Source organism: Spermophilus citellus (genome assembly GCF_964194105.1).
Source record: "Spermophilus citellus genome assembly, chromosome: 6".
NCBI classification, from domain to species: Eukaryota; Metazoa; Chordata; class Mammalia; order Rodentia; family Sciuridae; genus Spermophilus; species Spermophilus citellus.
In genome coordinates, this window is record NC_138187.1 from 28506660 (window position 1) to 28522464 (window position 15805).

Genomic DNA, 15805 nt, shown 5'->3' on the forward strand with positions numbered 1-15805 from the left:
AGGCTCGAGACAGGGCGGTGACCTGCTTGGTGCAGAGACACCCTTAATCAGGCTCCTGGGATTTGCTGGGGTTGCTGTTTGGGAAGGAATGAGGCTGAGATGCTGGTTTTTGGGGGCGGCGGCTGCCAAGCCGGCCCCCACCTCCCCGCCAGTCTGTCTCGCTCTAATGCACTCTGTGGATGCCTGTCCGCCCCAGGGGAGTCTTAATGGACCCTCGGAGTCCCAGCTCCAGCTGAACCAGTGGCTCTCTAATGGAGGAGACAAGGTCATTGCCAAGGGAGAGGGAGATAGAAGAGACACACCATGACTGGCTTCTAGGACACCAACCCATCTTCGCTAATCCTGGGCTCTCACATCTCCTCTGCAATTTTTCTGCTTTTGCTCCAGGCGCCTACCTGTCTACAGAGGCCAGAACCCATCTGCCGGGGACCTACCTCACCTGGAATCCCCGACTTTTACCTTCCCTTAGGATACATCAGAAGGTGGGCAGGGGGGTTAGAGGGGCTTCACTGAAGCTCCTGAAGAGCAGGAGCAGGTTTATTTAGGACAAGTGTCCCAGCAATTCCAAGGTGCCACCGTCTCTGCCCTGTGCCCACACAGGGCCAGGGATGTTGAATTCTGTTTTTGAATTCCTTCCCTTCTTTGTCCTGTACATTGGTAGTAAGAATTTACTATGTGTCAGGCTTTGGCCCAGGCATGATATTAGGGGTGTGGTAGGTGATTCCTAGGGGTGACAGAAGCAGAGGATTTTAGAATACAATCAAAGTGAATGGGGTACAGTGGCCCACGCCTGTAATTCCAGCGGCTCAGGAGGCTGAGCCAGGAGGATCATAAGTTCAAAGCCAGCCTTGGCAAAAGCGAGGCACTAAGCAACTCAATGAGACCCTGACTCTAAATAAAATACAAAATAGGGCTGGGGATGGGGCTCAGTGGTTGGGTGCCCCTGAGCTCAATCCCTGCCCCCACCCTCGCCCCCCCAAAAGTGCCTAAGCCCTGGAGAGGGACCTGGCCCAGACCTGGCCTCCCTTGTGGACTCTTGCAGGGCTGTATCTGCACATGCCCATCTCTCCACTAGATTTTCATTGAGCATGCTTTTGTATAAGGAAGGAATTCAGGAGCTCCAACTCTGGAACTCAGGAACTCTGAAATCTTGTATTCTGGCCTCCTTGTTTGACAAGTGAAGAGACTGAGTCTCAAGGTCAGGGTGTCTCCAGTCAAGCTTCGACCAGTCCATTCTCTCGTGGGATGTCCTCATGGCCCTGCCTTCCATGGCTCCCCTCCCCAGCATTTGACCTGTGCTGGCTGAAGGTCGACCTCTTCCTTTCTTCACGTCTCTCCCCCGCCGTCTTCCTGCAGTGATTGCCCACGAATCCCAATCTCAGATCTTTCCTCAGTGAAGACTCATTTGTCTGGACTTTTCTGGGAATTGGCCAGATGTCAGGGAGCTCTCACAGGAATCTTTGGAAGATGGACAGAGACTGTTGCCCTCTGCTGGCAAGAGGTGGAACTGCAGTCCTTAGTGGGTGGATCCAACTCAGGAGTTTGGTCTTGAGTTGTGTCTGGGATGCCTTGCCCTGGGCCCCATGGACACCACTCTGATTCAGAGTTGAACTTGGGCAAAAAGCAGCTGTCAATATTTGTCTTTGGCAGTATACCCCACAAATATTTACTGGCCCTGCCGGGTGCAGTGGCACATGTCTGTAATCCCAGAGGCTTGGAAGGCTGAGGCAGGAGGATCACAAGTTCAAAGCCACCCCAGCAACTCAGAGAGACCCTGTCTCTAAATAAAAGCTGGGGGTGGGGTTCAGAGGTTATATGCCCCTCGATTCAATCCCTAGTACAAAAAAAAAATTGGGGGGGAACCTGATATACACACAGCAGAATGAAATTGGAACCTTGCTTTATACTACTTGCAAAAATTAATTCAAAATGGAGTAAAGACTTAAAAGCAAGACCTGAACCCATAAGATTCTTAGAAGAAAGCAAAAGCAGTTCTGTCAAACTGAAAAGTTTCTGCACAGCAAAGTAAACAATCTCAATGGAGAGAAAAAACAGATTATCAAATGTCAGAAAAGAGTCCTCAGAGAAGGGTCAATATCTAAAATATATAAGAAACATCAACAGCGAGGAAACAAGGAATCTAATTTAAAAATCAGCAAAGGACCTCAAGAGACCCTTCTCCCAAAAAAGACACACAAATGGCAAATAATATATGAAAACATGTTCGACAACTAATCATCAGGGAAATGTAAATCCAGCTGCCATGAGATAGCACCTCACCTCTGTGAGCATGGACGTTATCAAAAAGACAAATGATGGCAAACTTCAGTGAGATGTGGATAACAGGGAAGTCTTGCACACCTCAGCTGGGGAGCCAATTAGCACAGACATTATAGAAAATAGTATGAATGGTTCTCCAAAACAGGAAACCGGAACTCCTGGTCTACCCAGCAATTCCACTTCTGTGTATAAACCCCAAGGAAATACCAAGATTTCAGAGACACATCTGCGCTCCATGTTAACTGCAGCATTATTCTGTTGGCCTGTATGACTGTTTTCATGATAATACCATGCTGTTTTTGTACACATAATACATGTGTATGGGTGTGTATATAAATACATACATAGAGGTAGACGACGTGTCATATATAAGTAATAGGTCTCTGTGTCTGTGTTTCTGCCTCCATAGGGTCAACCCCCAGTGGATCCAAAATATTCCCAAAAAAAGACATCTATACTGAGCGAGTACAAACTAAATAGTATAGAACACCTGTTGACAGCATTTATGTTATACTGGGTATTGTAAGTAATATAGACATATTCAAAGTGTACTAGAGGGTGGGCTTGGGCTACATGCACCTATTACACCATTTTATACAGGGCATTGAGCATCTACAGATTTCTAGTCTGTAAGGGGACCTGGAAGAAATTGCCCCATTATACAAGGGTGTGTATGGGTGAAAATATATATATATATATGTATATATATATATTTTTTTGGTGGTGCTGGGGATTGAACCCAAGGCCTTGTGCATGCGAGGCAAGCACTCTACCAACTGAGCTCTATGCCCAGCCCCTTGAATATGTTTATATATATATTGGAATATATCCATGTACCTACGTGTGTGTGTATATAATGGGACATTAGACAGCCTTAAGAAAGAAGGAAATCCTGCCATTTGTGACATCGTAAATGTCCTGAGGGACATTATGCTAAGTGAAATGAGCCAAGCAGAAGCAAATCCTTCATGATGGCACTTATATGTGGAATTGAAAAAGTTCACACTCAAAAGCAAAGTGGAGTAGTGGGTGCTGCAAGCTGGGGGAGAAGGGAAGGAGTGACGGCCAAGGGCAGCAGGGGCTGGGGTGGCTCAGAGGCAGAGTGCTTGCCTGGCCTGCATTACGGCCCTGGGTTCCGTCTGCTGCATTGCCAACGGACAAAAACAAAGCAAGAAGGGGTGTAACAGCAGGGAGACCTCTGGTGGGCTCCTTCTGTATCTTTTTTTTAAGTTTTTAAAAATGTTTTTTTAGTTGTAGATGGACATAATACCTTTATCTTATTTTTTTATGTGGTGCTATGGATTGAATCCAGGGCCTCGCACATGCTAGGCGAGCACTCTACCACTGAGCCCCAGCCCCAGCCCCCTTCTGTATCTTGATTCTAGTGATTACTCACATCCACATGTGATCCAATGGCAGAATGATAGAGCCATGCACGCACTTTTTACCAATGTGAATCTCCCAGGTTTGACACTGTATTATAATTATGTAAGATGTAACCATGGGGGGAGACTGAGAAAGGATGCATCTGACCTCCCCACGTTATTATAATTATCTTTGTGTTGTTGGAGATGGAACCCAGGGCCTCACACATGCTAGGCAAGCACTCTATCACTGGGCCACATCCCCAGTCCTATTGATTTATTCGAGAGAGGGTCTAAGTTGCCCAGGTCTGTCTCCAGCTTGTGATCTTCCTGTCTCAGCTCCACCCCTCCCCCAGGTGGGCGCCACCGTGCCCATCCCTCTCCATAGGCTGCAACCCCTGTGAATCTATAATTATTTCTTAAAAAGAATTTACTTGGGCTAGTTAAGACATTGACCTCCTAGGGTTAGTAGGTAGAACCTATTCATGTTCATTGATTAGTATTTGGTTTTCTCTTTTTCTTTCTGGGATTTTTTGTTTGTTTGTGTTTTGGGTACTGGGGATTCAACCCAGGGGTGCTTTACCACTGAGCTACATGCCCAGCCCTCTTTATTTTATTTATTTTTTTAAAATTTTGTGATAGGGTCTTATTAAGTTGCTTAGGGCCTCACTAAATTGCTGAGGCTGGCCTCAAACCTGCAGTCCTCCTGCCTCAACCTCCTGAGCTGCTGAGATTACAGGCATGCACCACAGCACCTGACAGTTCTTGTTTTCTAAAAACATTTCCCGTACGGTGAGGCAACGGGTACCCAGCACGAATGGATTGTGAAATGTTAGGCAGGGTTTACTTTTCCAAATAACCTAATTTATGTTTCTCAACAATGTTAGAACATATGCCAAGCCTTTTGACAAAATGTATATATATTTGTCTTTTTTGCAATTATGCAACAACAACAATAATAACAACAACAAAAACAACTGTAAAATTCAATAACAGGGTCAATTCAGGGGTTAGGGACCAGCCAGGCAACTGGTTAACACATACTGACTTGGTTTCCTTTCCTAGGGGGAAATAATCAAGTTCTAATCCATTAATAATTTTATTAACAACAAGTCAAATCTTCATGAAAAACCTTTATTTAAAAAAAAGAAGAAAAACTCTGGTGGAAATCATGCTTCCCTCCCTGCCAGGAGGCCCTCTGCAGAGATTGCCCCAGCTCCACCAAGGGGAACAGGGCCAAGAGCAGGGTCCAGGCGTCCCTGGACTGGAAACTCAGCAGAGTCACGATTATTTCTGAGCTTCCAACAGAGAAATGTATCTCTGCACCCATTTTTCCTTCGGTTGGACGCAGACTCTCTCACCTAGTTTGGTGGTGAATCTGTGAAATAAAGACAGAAGTAAGTGACTGGGGAGCCCTTGGCTTCCCTTGGGAGAGGGTGAGAGGGCGGGGCAGCTCCCTGGCTAGCCTTGCCACCCTCCCACAGGCCTGCCACACTCTGTCCCTACCCCCTCTTCTCCCTGCTCTTCTTCCTCTCTGTTCCCATAGGATGCCAGGCTCAGAGGCCCCCCCTCCCCAGGAAGCACCTGCCCACAGGTCTAATCTGCAACCTGTGTCTTGCACCTGCCATTTACAACAGCCTTCCCGAGACACAATTCACACGCTATTTCACTCATCCAATGAAAGTGAGTCACAACTTGATGGCTTTTAGTATATTTATAGCTCATCCAGCTGACACCAAGATCAGTGGGAGAATATTTTCCTCACCTGGGAAATGGACCCACACCACCACTCCACTTAATTCTCATCTGCATCATCTTGAGTTGCTCATTGTAGCTGTTTATATGTGGTTCCTGCATTCCTTACTGTGAGCTTATTAAAAATGGGGGGTCATGGTTGAGGTCCCCAAGTCTCCAACTTTGAGCTCCCTGAGAGCACTCAGAAGTGGCAAGAAGAGAGGTTGGGGTTACTCTAGACTGGCGCAGGTGTGCAGGGACCAGTGATGTCTACAGGGCGGGCTGGCTGGCCCTGGCACATGCAGGGCAGAGGAGCCAAAGGCATAGGAAAACAAGAGAGAGGAAGGACCCTGTGACAGTCTGCAAGTGTGACTGCAGATTTCTTTGACATCACTCCCATTGGCAGGTGGAGGCTCGTGTCCCCTCCCCGTGAATTTAGGCCAGTCTGAGGGACTGCTGGCTAAGAGAAAATGGTGGAAGTGATGCTATGTGACAGCTAAGGCTGTGTCACACAAGGTGGGAAAGCTCTCATGCTGGAAGCTTGGACCTCCTCCTAAGTCCTACTGCCATGCTGTGAGGAAGCCCAACCAGCCACACAGAGATGCCGCCAGCCCCCAGCCAGGCCTGCTCTAGCACCATCCGACTTCAGTTATGTGAGCCACCACCATCTAGCCAAGCCTTCTGGAATTCCTGACTCTCAGAAGCCATGAGAAATAAGAAAAGCATCGTCATCGTATTGGGTGGTTTAATATGTGGTCCTAGATAACTGATAAACACCTGTCCCCTTCATTTTAGAATGGAGGGATCTTGTCTTGTCCGAGGTCCCCCAGCTTGTGACAGAGTTCTGCTTTGACCCCAGCTCAGGGACTTTGCCAGCTGTCGGTTCAGTGTGGATGTCTTTAAAGTCCCAGAAAGCCCCTCAAGACCTGAAGGAGAAGAGCCGGGACCTTCTGAGCCCTGGATCTCCCCCAACTCTGTGCAGGCTCTCAGTGTCCTCCTCTCTACCCTCTACTCTGCTAAAATGATGACGTTCAGGTTTGTCCCTGGAGCCTCTTCTCTCCCTGCTGCATATTCTCTGGTGATCAGGAGCCTTGGTTCCCTCTTGGGGCTTGCTCTTGGAGGCAGCTTCCATTTCTTGACCATGTGCTGTGTCCAGTTCTGGCACTAAAGGACTTGCATACATGACCCTACTGAATCCTGCCAGGAGCCCTGATCCTGTGTCAGCTCCCTTGTTACCCTGACCCCGCTTCCTGGCTACCTCTCCCCCTTGTCAGGCTGACAGTTCATCCTCCCCCTTGCCTTTGGCTCATCCCATGCTCCTCGGTCCTCTCTGGAATGTCCTCCCACTCATCCTTGGGGTCCCTTCCTTAGGGAACCTTCCAGATGCCAAGTCAGGTCCTCCTGGGACTGGGACAAGCTCCTTCATCTTCTCTCTGTCTTCTTTACTCATCATGACTGAGATCAACTCTTTTGTGCAAATACCTTTGCCCCTTTTCTTTCATGAGCCTGCGGGGTCTGCAGGTCACGCAGTGCCTGGCCCATGGTGTGAATAGCAGGCTCCAAACAGAGCTCCGAGTCATGCATGTTGTCACAGAGGCAGGACCCAACCCAGGAGCCCAGGTTCTCATTCTGCCGCTGAGGGGGTCTGCTGGGTACCCCCATCCAGTGACGTGGCCGGCCTAGGGACCCTGAAAGCATGCGCAGGAGATACTCACATCACGCCCTGCTGGGGGCAGCTGATCTGGGTGAACTGGTAGGCTTGCACCCAGTTCCAGGGGATCATCTTATGGCTGTACTGGAAACAGCATGACTTTTCTGTGTCACTGTCTCCTAAAAACAGGAGGGAAGCTTGAGACCGTCCTTTCTGGAAAGGAGCCCCCCGGGAAAGGGTGGGGCAGCTACGTACGTAGGACGTACGTGTGGACGCTCAGGAGGAAGGCCAGGAGAATGGGAGGAACCAGGGGAAAGCTCTTCATGGCCCTCGGAGCTGAGCCCTTCCCAGATGTCTGCCGAACTGCTCCTGTCTGACCCCCTTTTAGGAGGTTGAGCGGTCCCTGAAGAGAATTCCAGAGAATTTTGTGGTTGGAAACAGAAGTGGCTTTTCTTGGCTGAACAATGGACTCATAACCCACAGCCCAGGGAAGGGGGGCCAGGGTTGCCTGGGAGGAGCAGAGGGGCTCTGGCCACCAGTAGGAGTCTTGGGCCCGAGGACATTGGTAGAGTCAACGCTTTCTGGATTGAAAAACGGAAGTGGAGGAAATGAAGAAATATTCCAGTGAACTGACCCAAGTCACTCGACAGCTCACTTGGTTGTTCCTGATAGATTTCTGGCTCTCGGGAGGTTTTGTTTGCCTTCTGAACATCGCTTATCTCTTGGTGAGGCCTAACTGGTTTCAGATGTCAGCAGAAAGCAGCCCAACCAGGGATGACCAAGAGCCATGGTCCAGGCCTCCAGGCCTCCAGGCCCAGGCCCTCACGGTGCCTGACCCGTAGCCATGCCAGAGCTGGTGGGGGCCACTTGAGACCTCGCATCTAGCTTAGAGGCTCTCTAAACTGAGAGATTATGCCAATCACCTGGAGGTTTTACAACTATATATTCCCCTGCTCTGTCCTGGACCTCCAGGGTGACCCATGGTTCTGTATTTTAGGCAAATCCAGCTAAAACAGGGAAAGAATGTTCTAGATAGGTTGGTGACATCTGTGCAGGAGAGTCTGAGGGAGTGGCAGAGCAGGACTGTCAGGCCAGAGCTAGTGTTTCCCATGCCCTAATATGTCCCTAAAATACGCCTCTTTAACTCCTGAGTTTACGCCAGGCACGGTGGCACACGTCCGGGATCCCAGAGATTCTGGAGGCTGAGGCAGGAGGATCACAGGCTTAAAGCCAACCTTAGTGAGGTTGTAAGCAACCTAGTGAGACCCTGTCTCAAAATAAAAAAAAATACAAAGGGCTGGGGATGTGGCTTAGGGGTTAAGTGCCTTTGGTTTCAGTCCCTAGTACCACACACACACACACACACACACACACACACACAAACAAAACAAAACACCAAGAAAGAAAGAAAGAAAGGGGGTACTGACCATATATTGAATCATAGAATTTTCCATGGAGAGATGGGACCACTAATTTCTTTTAGTTCAACCCTTTTCAAACACCTCTCTTATAGATATTCAGATTGTTTTGACTGCTTCGAGTGCCAGGGATCTTACTACCTAACCCATCCTAACCCAGGATGGCTGAGACTATGATGGGGTTCTTTCAAGTTCTCTTTATTTATTTTTTGGAGGGGGTACCGGGAATTGAACTCAGGGGCACTTGACCACTGAGCCACATCCCCAGCCCTATTTTGTATTTTATTTCAAGACAAGGTCTCACTGAGTTGCTTAGCGCCTCGCTTTTGCTGAGGCTGGCTTTGAACTCTCGATCCTCCTGCCTCCATCTCCCAAACTGCTGGGATTACAGGCGTGCGCCACTGTGCCCAGCATTCAAATTCTGCACAAAGATGCATATTTTCTCCTCTTTTGGAAGATGAGGAGGTTGGGGTTGAGGCAGATTTGAAGACTGTCATTTTAGTTTGGGTTCTTCTGAGGCAAGGGTTCCAGGGCAAGTGATTGTGTGTGTATGTGTGGGGGGGAGGGGATTTGATTTGATGTGGTTCCAGAAGATACCAGTAAAGGAAGGGGAAATCCAAGCAGGGAAGAAAAGGTGGTAATGCAAGATGAATCATCAAACAGGCTACTTCCCTGAGTAGACAAAGCTCACCTCCACTGGGAATTCTGGGGAGTGGGACCTCTACTGGCCACCTCTGGCATACCATTGAGAATAGATAGCTGTGTATATAAAGGACCAATGTTTCACCAACAGATGCTAAGCACTAACCATAAAGAGGAAGAGTTGACAAGCTGGTCCCTATTAAAATTTGGAACTTTTACTCATTAGAAGATACAGTTAAGAAGTAGAGGTAATCTGCAGGGTAGAATAAAAAATTGTTAATGCCTCTCTGCTGGGTTGAATAATCCCCTCTCCCCATAGGCACATCTACCCAGGACCTTAGAATGGGACCTCATTTGGAAAAAGGGTCTTTGCAGATGTAACTAGTTAAGAGATCAGAATTAGGGTGGGCTTTAAATCCAATAAGTGTCCTTAAGAGTAGGCCACTAGAGCTAGGCGCGGTGGCACACGCCTGAAATCCCAGCAGCGGGGAGGCTGAGACAGGAGGATTATGAGTTCAAAACAAGCCTCAGCAACAGGGAGGCGCTAAGCAACTCAGTGAGACCCTGTCTCTAAATAAAATACAAAATAATGCTGGGGATGTGGCTCAGGGGTCGAGTACCCTTGGGTTCAATCCCTGGTATCCAGAAATGGAAAAAAAAGATCAGGCCACTAGAACAGAGAGACAGAGAGGGGAAGGCCAGGGGAGTCAGAAGCAGAGACTGGAGCAAAGGATCTACTCCAGTCTCAGGACCGATGAGCTGGGAATGCTAAGGATTGCCAGGAGCCACCAGGAGGAAGGAAGAGGTGGAGGAGGAGTCTTCCTGTTGCCTTCAGAGGGGTGACAGCCCTGGACTTCAGACTCAGGCCTCCGGACCCATGAGAGAATAAGTTTCTATTGTTTTATGTGCCACCCAAATTCATGCCAATTTGTTACCATAGCCCTAGGAAATGAATATGATGTCTATCTGCAAAGGGATTCTGTTCTCAGAATACATAAAGAGCACCATAAATGAACAAGAAGAAGACAATGTGTTGGAAAAATGGCTGAGTCTTGAACACTTCACAAAAGAAGAAATCTACACTGCAAATAAAAGGGACTTCATTTTATCAACCACCACAGAAATGCAAACTTAAGTCACCGTGCACGTGCCAGCCAGAATGGCTACAATAAACAGAGGGACAGCACCAAATGTTAGCGGGGATATGACTCACAACCAAGTCACGTAATTGGTAGTACAGTAGCACAATCAATGAGTGACAGAACAACTCTGAGAAATTTGTCATTAGTCAATTTTGTCATCCTATGAACAGCATAGAGGGTACTTAACCAACAAAGACTTCGGCATCACCAGGCGATATAATCATACGGAGACCACCATCATGTACGTGATCCATTATTGACCAAAACATCTTCATTCAGTGCACGGCTGTGTATTTCATAAAGCTAAAATTACACATACTTGATAATCCAGAAATTAAACTCTTAGGTATGTATATGCCCACCAGAAATATGTACCTACATTCACCAAAAGATTTTTTTAATTGTAATTTTTTACAATGCTGGGGATCCAACCTGGAGCCAGATGCATGCTGGGTGAGCACTGATCTACACCTCCAACCCTTCACCAAAGGACATTGACTGCAACACTCAATACTTTTTTTTTTTTCAAAGCAGCAATATTTGTAGTAGCCCCAAACTGGAAACTGCCCAGATGTCCATAAATAGTAGAATGGAAAATAGTCATTTGTTTACATAATACAATGCTGTACAGCAATTAAAATGAACTATGATGACACACAGTCGTGTGGACATGTCTCACATCCTACCTCAGAAGAAGTCTGATGCAAAAGAGTAATATCTTAGGCGTCCATGGGTATCAAGGGCCAAACAAGCAAAACTAACCTATAATGATGGAAATCAGGATAGTGATGGTGCTTTGGGGGACAGTGACCAGATGGGGGCCCAAGAGGCACACACTTTTCTATACATTTTCTGATCCACACACTTTTCTATACATACAGATGAAGCAGAATGATATTTCAGTCGGTGGTGGCCCCGAGAATCGCAATACAGTTGAAGAATTCCTACCAGCTGATGCCATCATCACTGCCAATTCGCCACAGCGCAAGGCATTACCCACACGTTTGTGTCGATGCTGGTATAGACCAACCTACTACTGAGCTGCCAGTTGTATCAAAAGCATAGCACAGTTGGGCGCAGTGGCGCACGCCTGTGATCCCAGCGGCTACGGAGGCTGAGGCAGGAGGATCGTGAGTTCAAAGCCAGCCTCAGCAACTTAGCAAGGCCTTGTGCAACGCAGCGAGACCCTGTGTCTAAATAAAAAAGAAAAAGGGCTGGGGGTGTGGCTCAGTGGTGCCCCTGGGTTCAATTTCTGGTACCAAATTAAAAGAAAGAAGCCACCCCACCCGGAGAGGCGAACCTACACCACTGGGGTTCTGTGTTTCACTGGATTCATCCCTGTTGTGAAGTGATCTGCGACTGTATGTTACATTTTGATGACATAATGATGAGGAAGGAAAACTATGTGCTAAATCAAACAAAACAAATCATGTGGTTAAAGGAATTGGGGTTTTTTGTTTTGTTGGTGCTGGGTGTTTGAACCCAGGTTGTTCTACTACTGAGCCGCATTCCCAGCCCTTTTTATTTTTTTTATTTTGAGACAGGGGGTCTTGTTAAGGTGCTGAGAGTCTCACTCACTTGCTGAGGATGGCCTCAAACTTTTGATCCTCCTGCCTCAGCCTCCCGAGCAGCTGAGACCAACCACATGGCCACCTGCATGACTAAAGGAATGTTTTATGGAAGCCACCACTTTCCATTCCCCCTTCCCAGACCCCCCTTTGGTATTCAGAACGTCTTTCATTTTGAGAAATGATGGCTGACTGACACAAATCACCCCACTTCTCCTTGTGCTTCACCAGTGGGGTCCATTCCCTGAAACCTTCCTCCTTGAGTGAGAGCCCCTGCTTTGGTCCCCACCTCCGAGCAAGGTCTGCGTCCTGCTTCCACACCCTGTGGCTGCCCAGCCGGGTGGGTCTGGAAAACAAATCTCTGACCTGTACAAACCTGGGCCTTGGATCCAGCACTGCTTCCAGACACCCTGCTCTAGAGTTTGCCTTAGCTGTCCAGTCCCCGGGATCCCAGGTGCCCCGTGAGCCCAAGTCAAGACCTCCTCTCAGCCTAAACAATGATCTCTGCAAAGAACCCCTTCCACATAATGTCACATTCTGAGGTTCCGGGTGGACAGTGAATTCTAGGGGATCTCGTTCAGCCCAGGATGGGTATATAGAGAAAATCTCCCAACTGCTTTTCCATTCCCTGACAGGTATCTTCTAATGAACAAAAGTCCCAAAGTTTCATATAGTTAAGTCCCTGTCCCCTTTATGATTAGTGATTCTGATCTCCTGTTCGTGAAACATGGGGGTACCTTCCTCCCACCCTGAGAGCCATTTCTATTGGTGGCTTCTGTTGAGACTCCTCTTTGGTATTTGAGTGGATTGAGGACACTGGCCAGGTCAGGCCCTGACAATGTCCTCAATGCTGGGCTATGGCTGGTGGCCCCAGGTCCTTCCTCCTCTGTTCCCCACTGCCCCTTTCCTTAGGGCCCAAGTCCCTGCTCCATACCCTCTGGGTTGCTGGCTGGGACCAGGATGCTTCTGTGTGGATCTCCTAGGACCCCCCATCAGGTGCGGTTCCCAAGTCTGGATTTCCCAGTGCCCTTCTAGAATCAGGCCGGCCATTCTCCTGTCGCCATGGGCACTGGTCTCTGACGGCCTCGTTGGCCTGGCTGGCCTTCCCTTCATTAGCTGAGTTGGTCCTGCCCAGTAACCTTCTGTTATGGACTGAATTGTGTCCCTACCTCCAAACGTCATAGATTGACGCCTTAACCCACAATGTGACTGCGGGAGGAGACGGAGCCTTGAAAGAGGTAAGGAAGGTTCAGTGAGGTCCGAATGGAGGGACTCTGACCCAACAGGTCTGGTGTCCTCTTACAAAGAGGAGGAAAAGGCCCAGAGGCGTGTACGCACGGACAGAAGCCTGTGTGAGGACAGTGAGAGGGGGGTCATCCGCAAGCCGAAAAGTGAGGCCTCTGCACAAGCCAACCCTGCCTTGACCTTGGACTTGGACTTCAGACCTCCAAAACTGTGAGAAAATCCACGACTGTGTGAAATCTGTGGCACCCTGTCCTGGCAGCCCAGGCTGACCAGCTCTCCCTCAGCCCCTGGGCTCCCCGCCAGGAAGTGGACACTGAGATGAGGTCTGGGGGCAAAAGTTAATTTGGGAGGAGATCACAGGAAACAGCATCAGGGAGGGGCTCAGCAGGGAGGGGAAGGGACTGTCCCCCCTAAGGCATGACCGCCTTATCAAGCAGGTTCCCCTGCAGGAAACCGCGGGACAGGAACCACAGTCCCTCAACTCCTGGGCCACCCTTGCTGGGAAGTTAGACCACGACCCTTGGATGCCCAGGTCCAACCTCGAGGGACAACAAGGCTACAGAATTCTTTGAAATCAATAATTTTGAGCGTCGGGATAAAATCTCAGCAGCCCTGACAGCGAAACATCGTCTCAGCCACCCGGAACTTTCTGGCAAGTTCTTCCAGCAGCATCTGTTTCCCAGGAGGAGGTTGGAAGGGGAAAGGAGAAGAGGGCTGGGGAGAAGCAGGGCAGGGACCCCCCCATTGCCCCCCCATCGCCTGGCCGTCTACTGCAAGCACTGTCCTCCCAATAGCTGGAGGGACCCCAGGTGTCCCTGACTGGTGGGAGAGGGGACAGAAATCCAGGGAGAGGGGAGGAGAGCGAGAGAGAAAGCTGTGAGAAGCTCAAAGACTTTGGCTTCATGGTGGCCTCACCTTTGTCTTTCAGTTCCTTCTGTCACTTGGAGGCCCCTTGTCACTGGAGGAACAGGCAATAGGTCCTGGAACTCAGCTCAGCAGCTGCCACAGCCCCTGGGCAGGGGTTACAGAGCCGGAGGCCCAGCCCAGCCCAGCCCAGCACTTCTCTGCTGGGCCCACTGGCTGATGAAGCCCAAGGTCCCTCCAACCTGCAGGCCCTTGTCTACCGGGCAGAAGAGGAAATCCGTGGAGCCTGCCTGGGCAGCCCAGTCCCCTGGGCAACTTTTCTGGATAATGTGCCTTTGCCTTGGTCTCTTTCCTGTCTCACCCTTGGGTTCTGATGGTATCTTTTGATTCACTAGCTGTGTGCTGACGACGGAGCTTTGAACTCACTTTTTGTGAGTCATCTGACAGGTTTGGCTAAGGGTGTGGGAGACCCTCCCAAACATGGACCTTGAGACAAGGTTCTGGAGGATATGTGTAATGTAATAGGTATAAGGAAGGAAGGCAACCAATAAGAGTATGTCCTTCAATGTCCGGGACCAATTAGGAAATAGGGAGACCATGGCGGATGGTGTAAAGCACAAGCCCCAGAGTGGCATCAGCCGAGGGGCGAGGGAGCCGGGGTAGTTATACAGCCCCATTCCCTGGTGTTTCTAACGTGGCAAAGTAGCCTTGGGGATCAAGTCCTCAGGCCTGGATGCAGACACTGGTGGCGGTACAAGGACACAGGAACACACTAACTGGTTCAGCCCGAAGGAAAGGGGTGTGGGCCTAGACGGATTCCACTTCTCCTGACAGCAGCCGTCTTTGGTCATAATCACCATGTTTGCCCAGAGGATCCTTAGCTGGTTCCTGCAGCCTGGTTTCCCAGAAAACCATAAGTGGACAAAACATTAGAGGGTATGCAGAGCTCTACAACCAACCCTGGCTCAGGGAAGCGCCCGATTCCTTGCCTTGATGTTAGCTTGGAGTAAAACCAGACATCTTCTAGCCAGGGTGAAATCCTTTCTATTCTAACCCCTCTTTCTGACCCAAATTGCAGGAATTCAACTGAGTCCCCAGTAAATGGTACTCTGCGACCCTGGATGTATCTGAATCTTCATTCTCATGGCACCTTGGGTGCTGGTCGTCACCTCCTGGGATCAAGTTTTTCTGGAACAGGGGAGCACAATGACAGTCTCCATACACTTTTTTTTTGATCATGAAAATAATAAATGCATATAATAAAAGTTCAAGGACCCAAAAAAGTATAATGACAAGTGTGTATGTCCCCCTCCTCCATCCCAGCCCCCAGTCCTGACCTGCCATAGGCAGCCTTCTTGACAGAGGGCATTCAGCAAGTAGCTAATCCCATGTTTATATCTTTTTTTTTTAGAATTATATTATACAGCAAATGCTCTTATGAACCTCGCTTGTATTCACTTAAGAATGTATCTTATGAGCTGGGGACAGAGCTCAGCTGATAGAGGGCTTGTCTCACATGCACAAGGCCATGGGTTCAATCTCCAGCATGGCAAAAAAATAAAAATTAAAGAAAAAAAAATATATATATAATCTTGGGGGACTGGGGCTGTGGCTCAGTGGTAGAGCACTTGCCTTGTAGGTGTGAGGCATTGGGTTTGATCCCCAGCACCACATAAAAGTAAATAAATAAAAATATATCTTGACCACGTCCTCTGCAAATGGAAAATTAGGTTTTTGCCAATTTTCTGTAACCAGAGATAGAGCGAGGTCACACACACCTGTTGGTCTCTGCACAGGGTACATTCCTGAGAGAAGGACATTGAGTTGGCGGGGTAGGTGGGATAAGCATTTTAACAGATGCTCCCAGGTCATCTCTCAAAGAGTGCTGAGGGCCATT

At 48.8% G+C, this 15805-nt stretch overlaps 1 protein-coding gene across 1 annotated transcript; it reads right to left on the reverse strand.

The window, feature by feature from the left end:
• Positions 1-4896: 4896 nt before the first annotated feature.
• On the reverse strand, positions 4897-7381 carry CCL26 (C-C motif chemokine ligand 26). Its single transcript, XM_081299784.1, has 3 exons — positions 7285-7381; positions 7094-7208; positions 4897-5022 (listed from the first exon to the last, which is right to left on the reverse strand). The coding sequence occupies exons 1-3, from the start codon at positions 7352-7354 to the stop codon at positions 4932-4934; spliced, it is 276 nt and encodes a 91-aa protein (XP_081155910.1). The 5' UTR covers positions 7355-7381; the 3' UTR covers positions 4897-4931.
• Positions 7382-15805: the final 8424 nt, after the last annotated feature.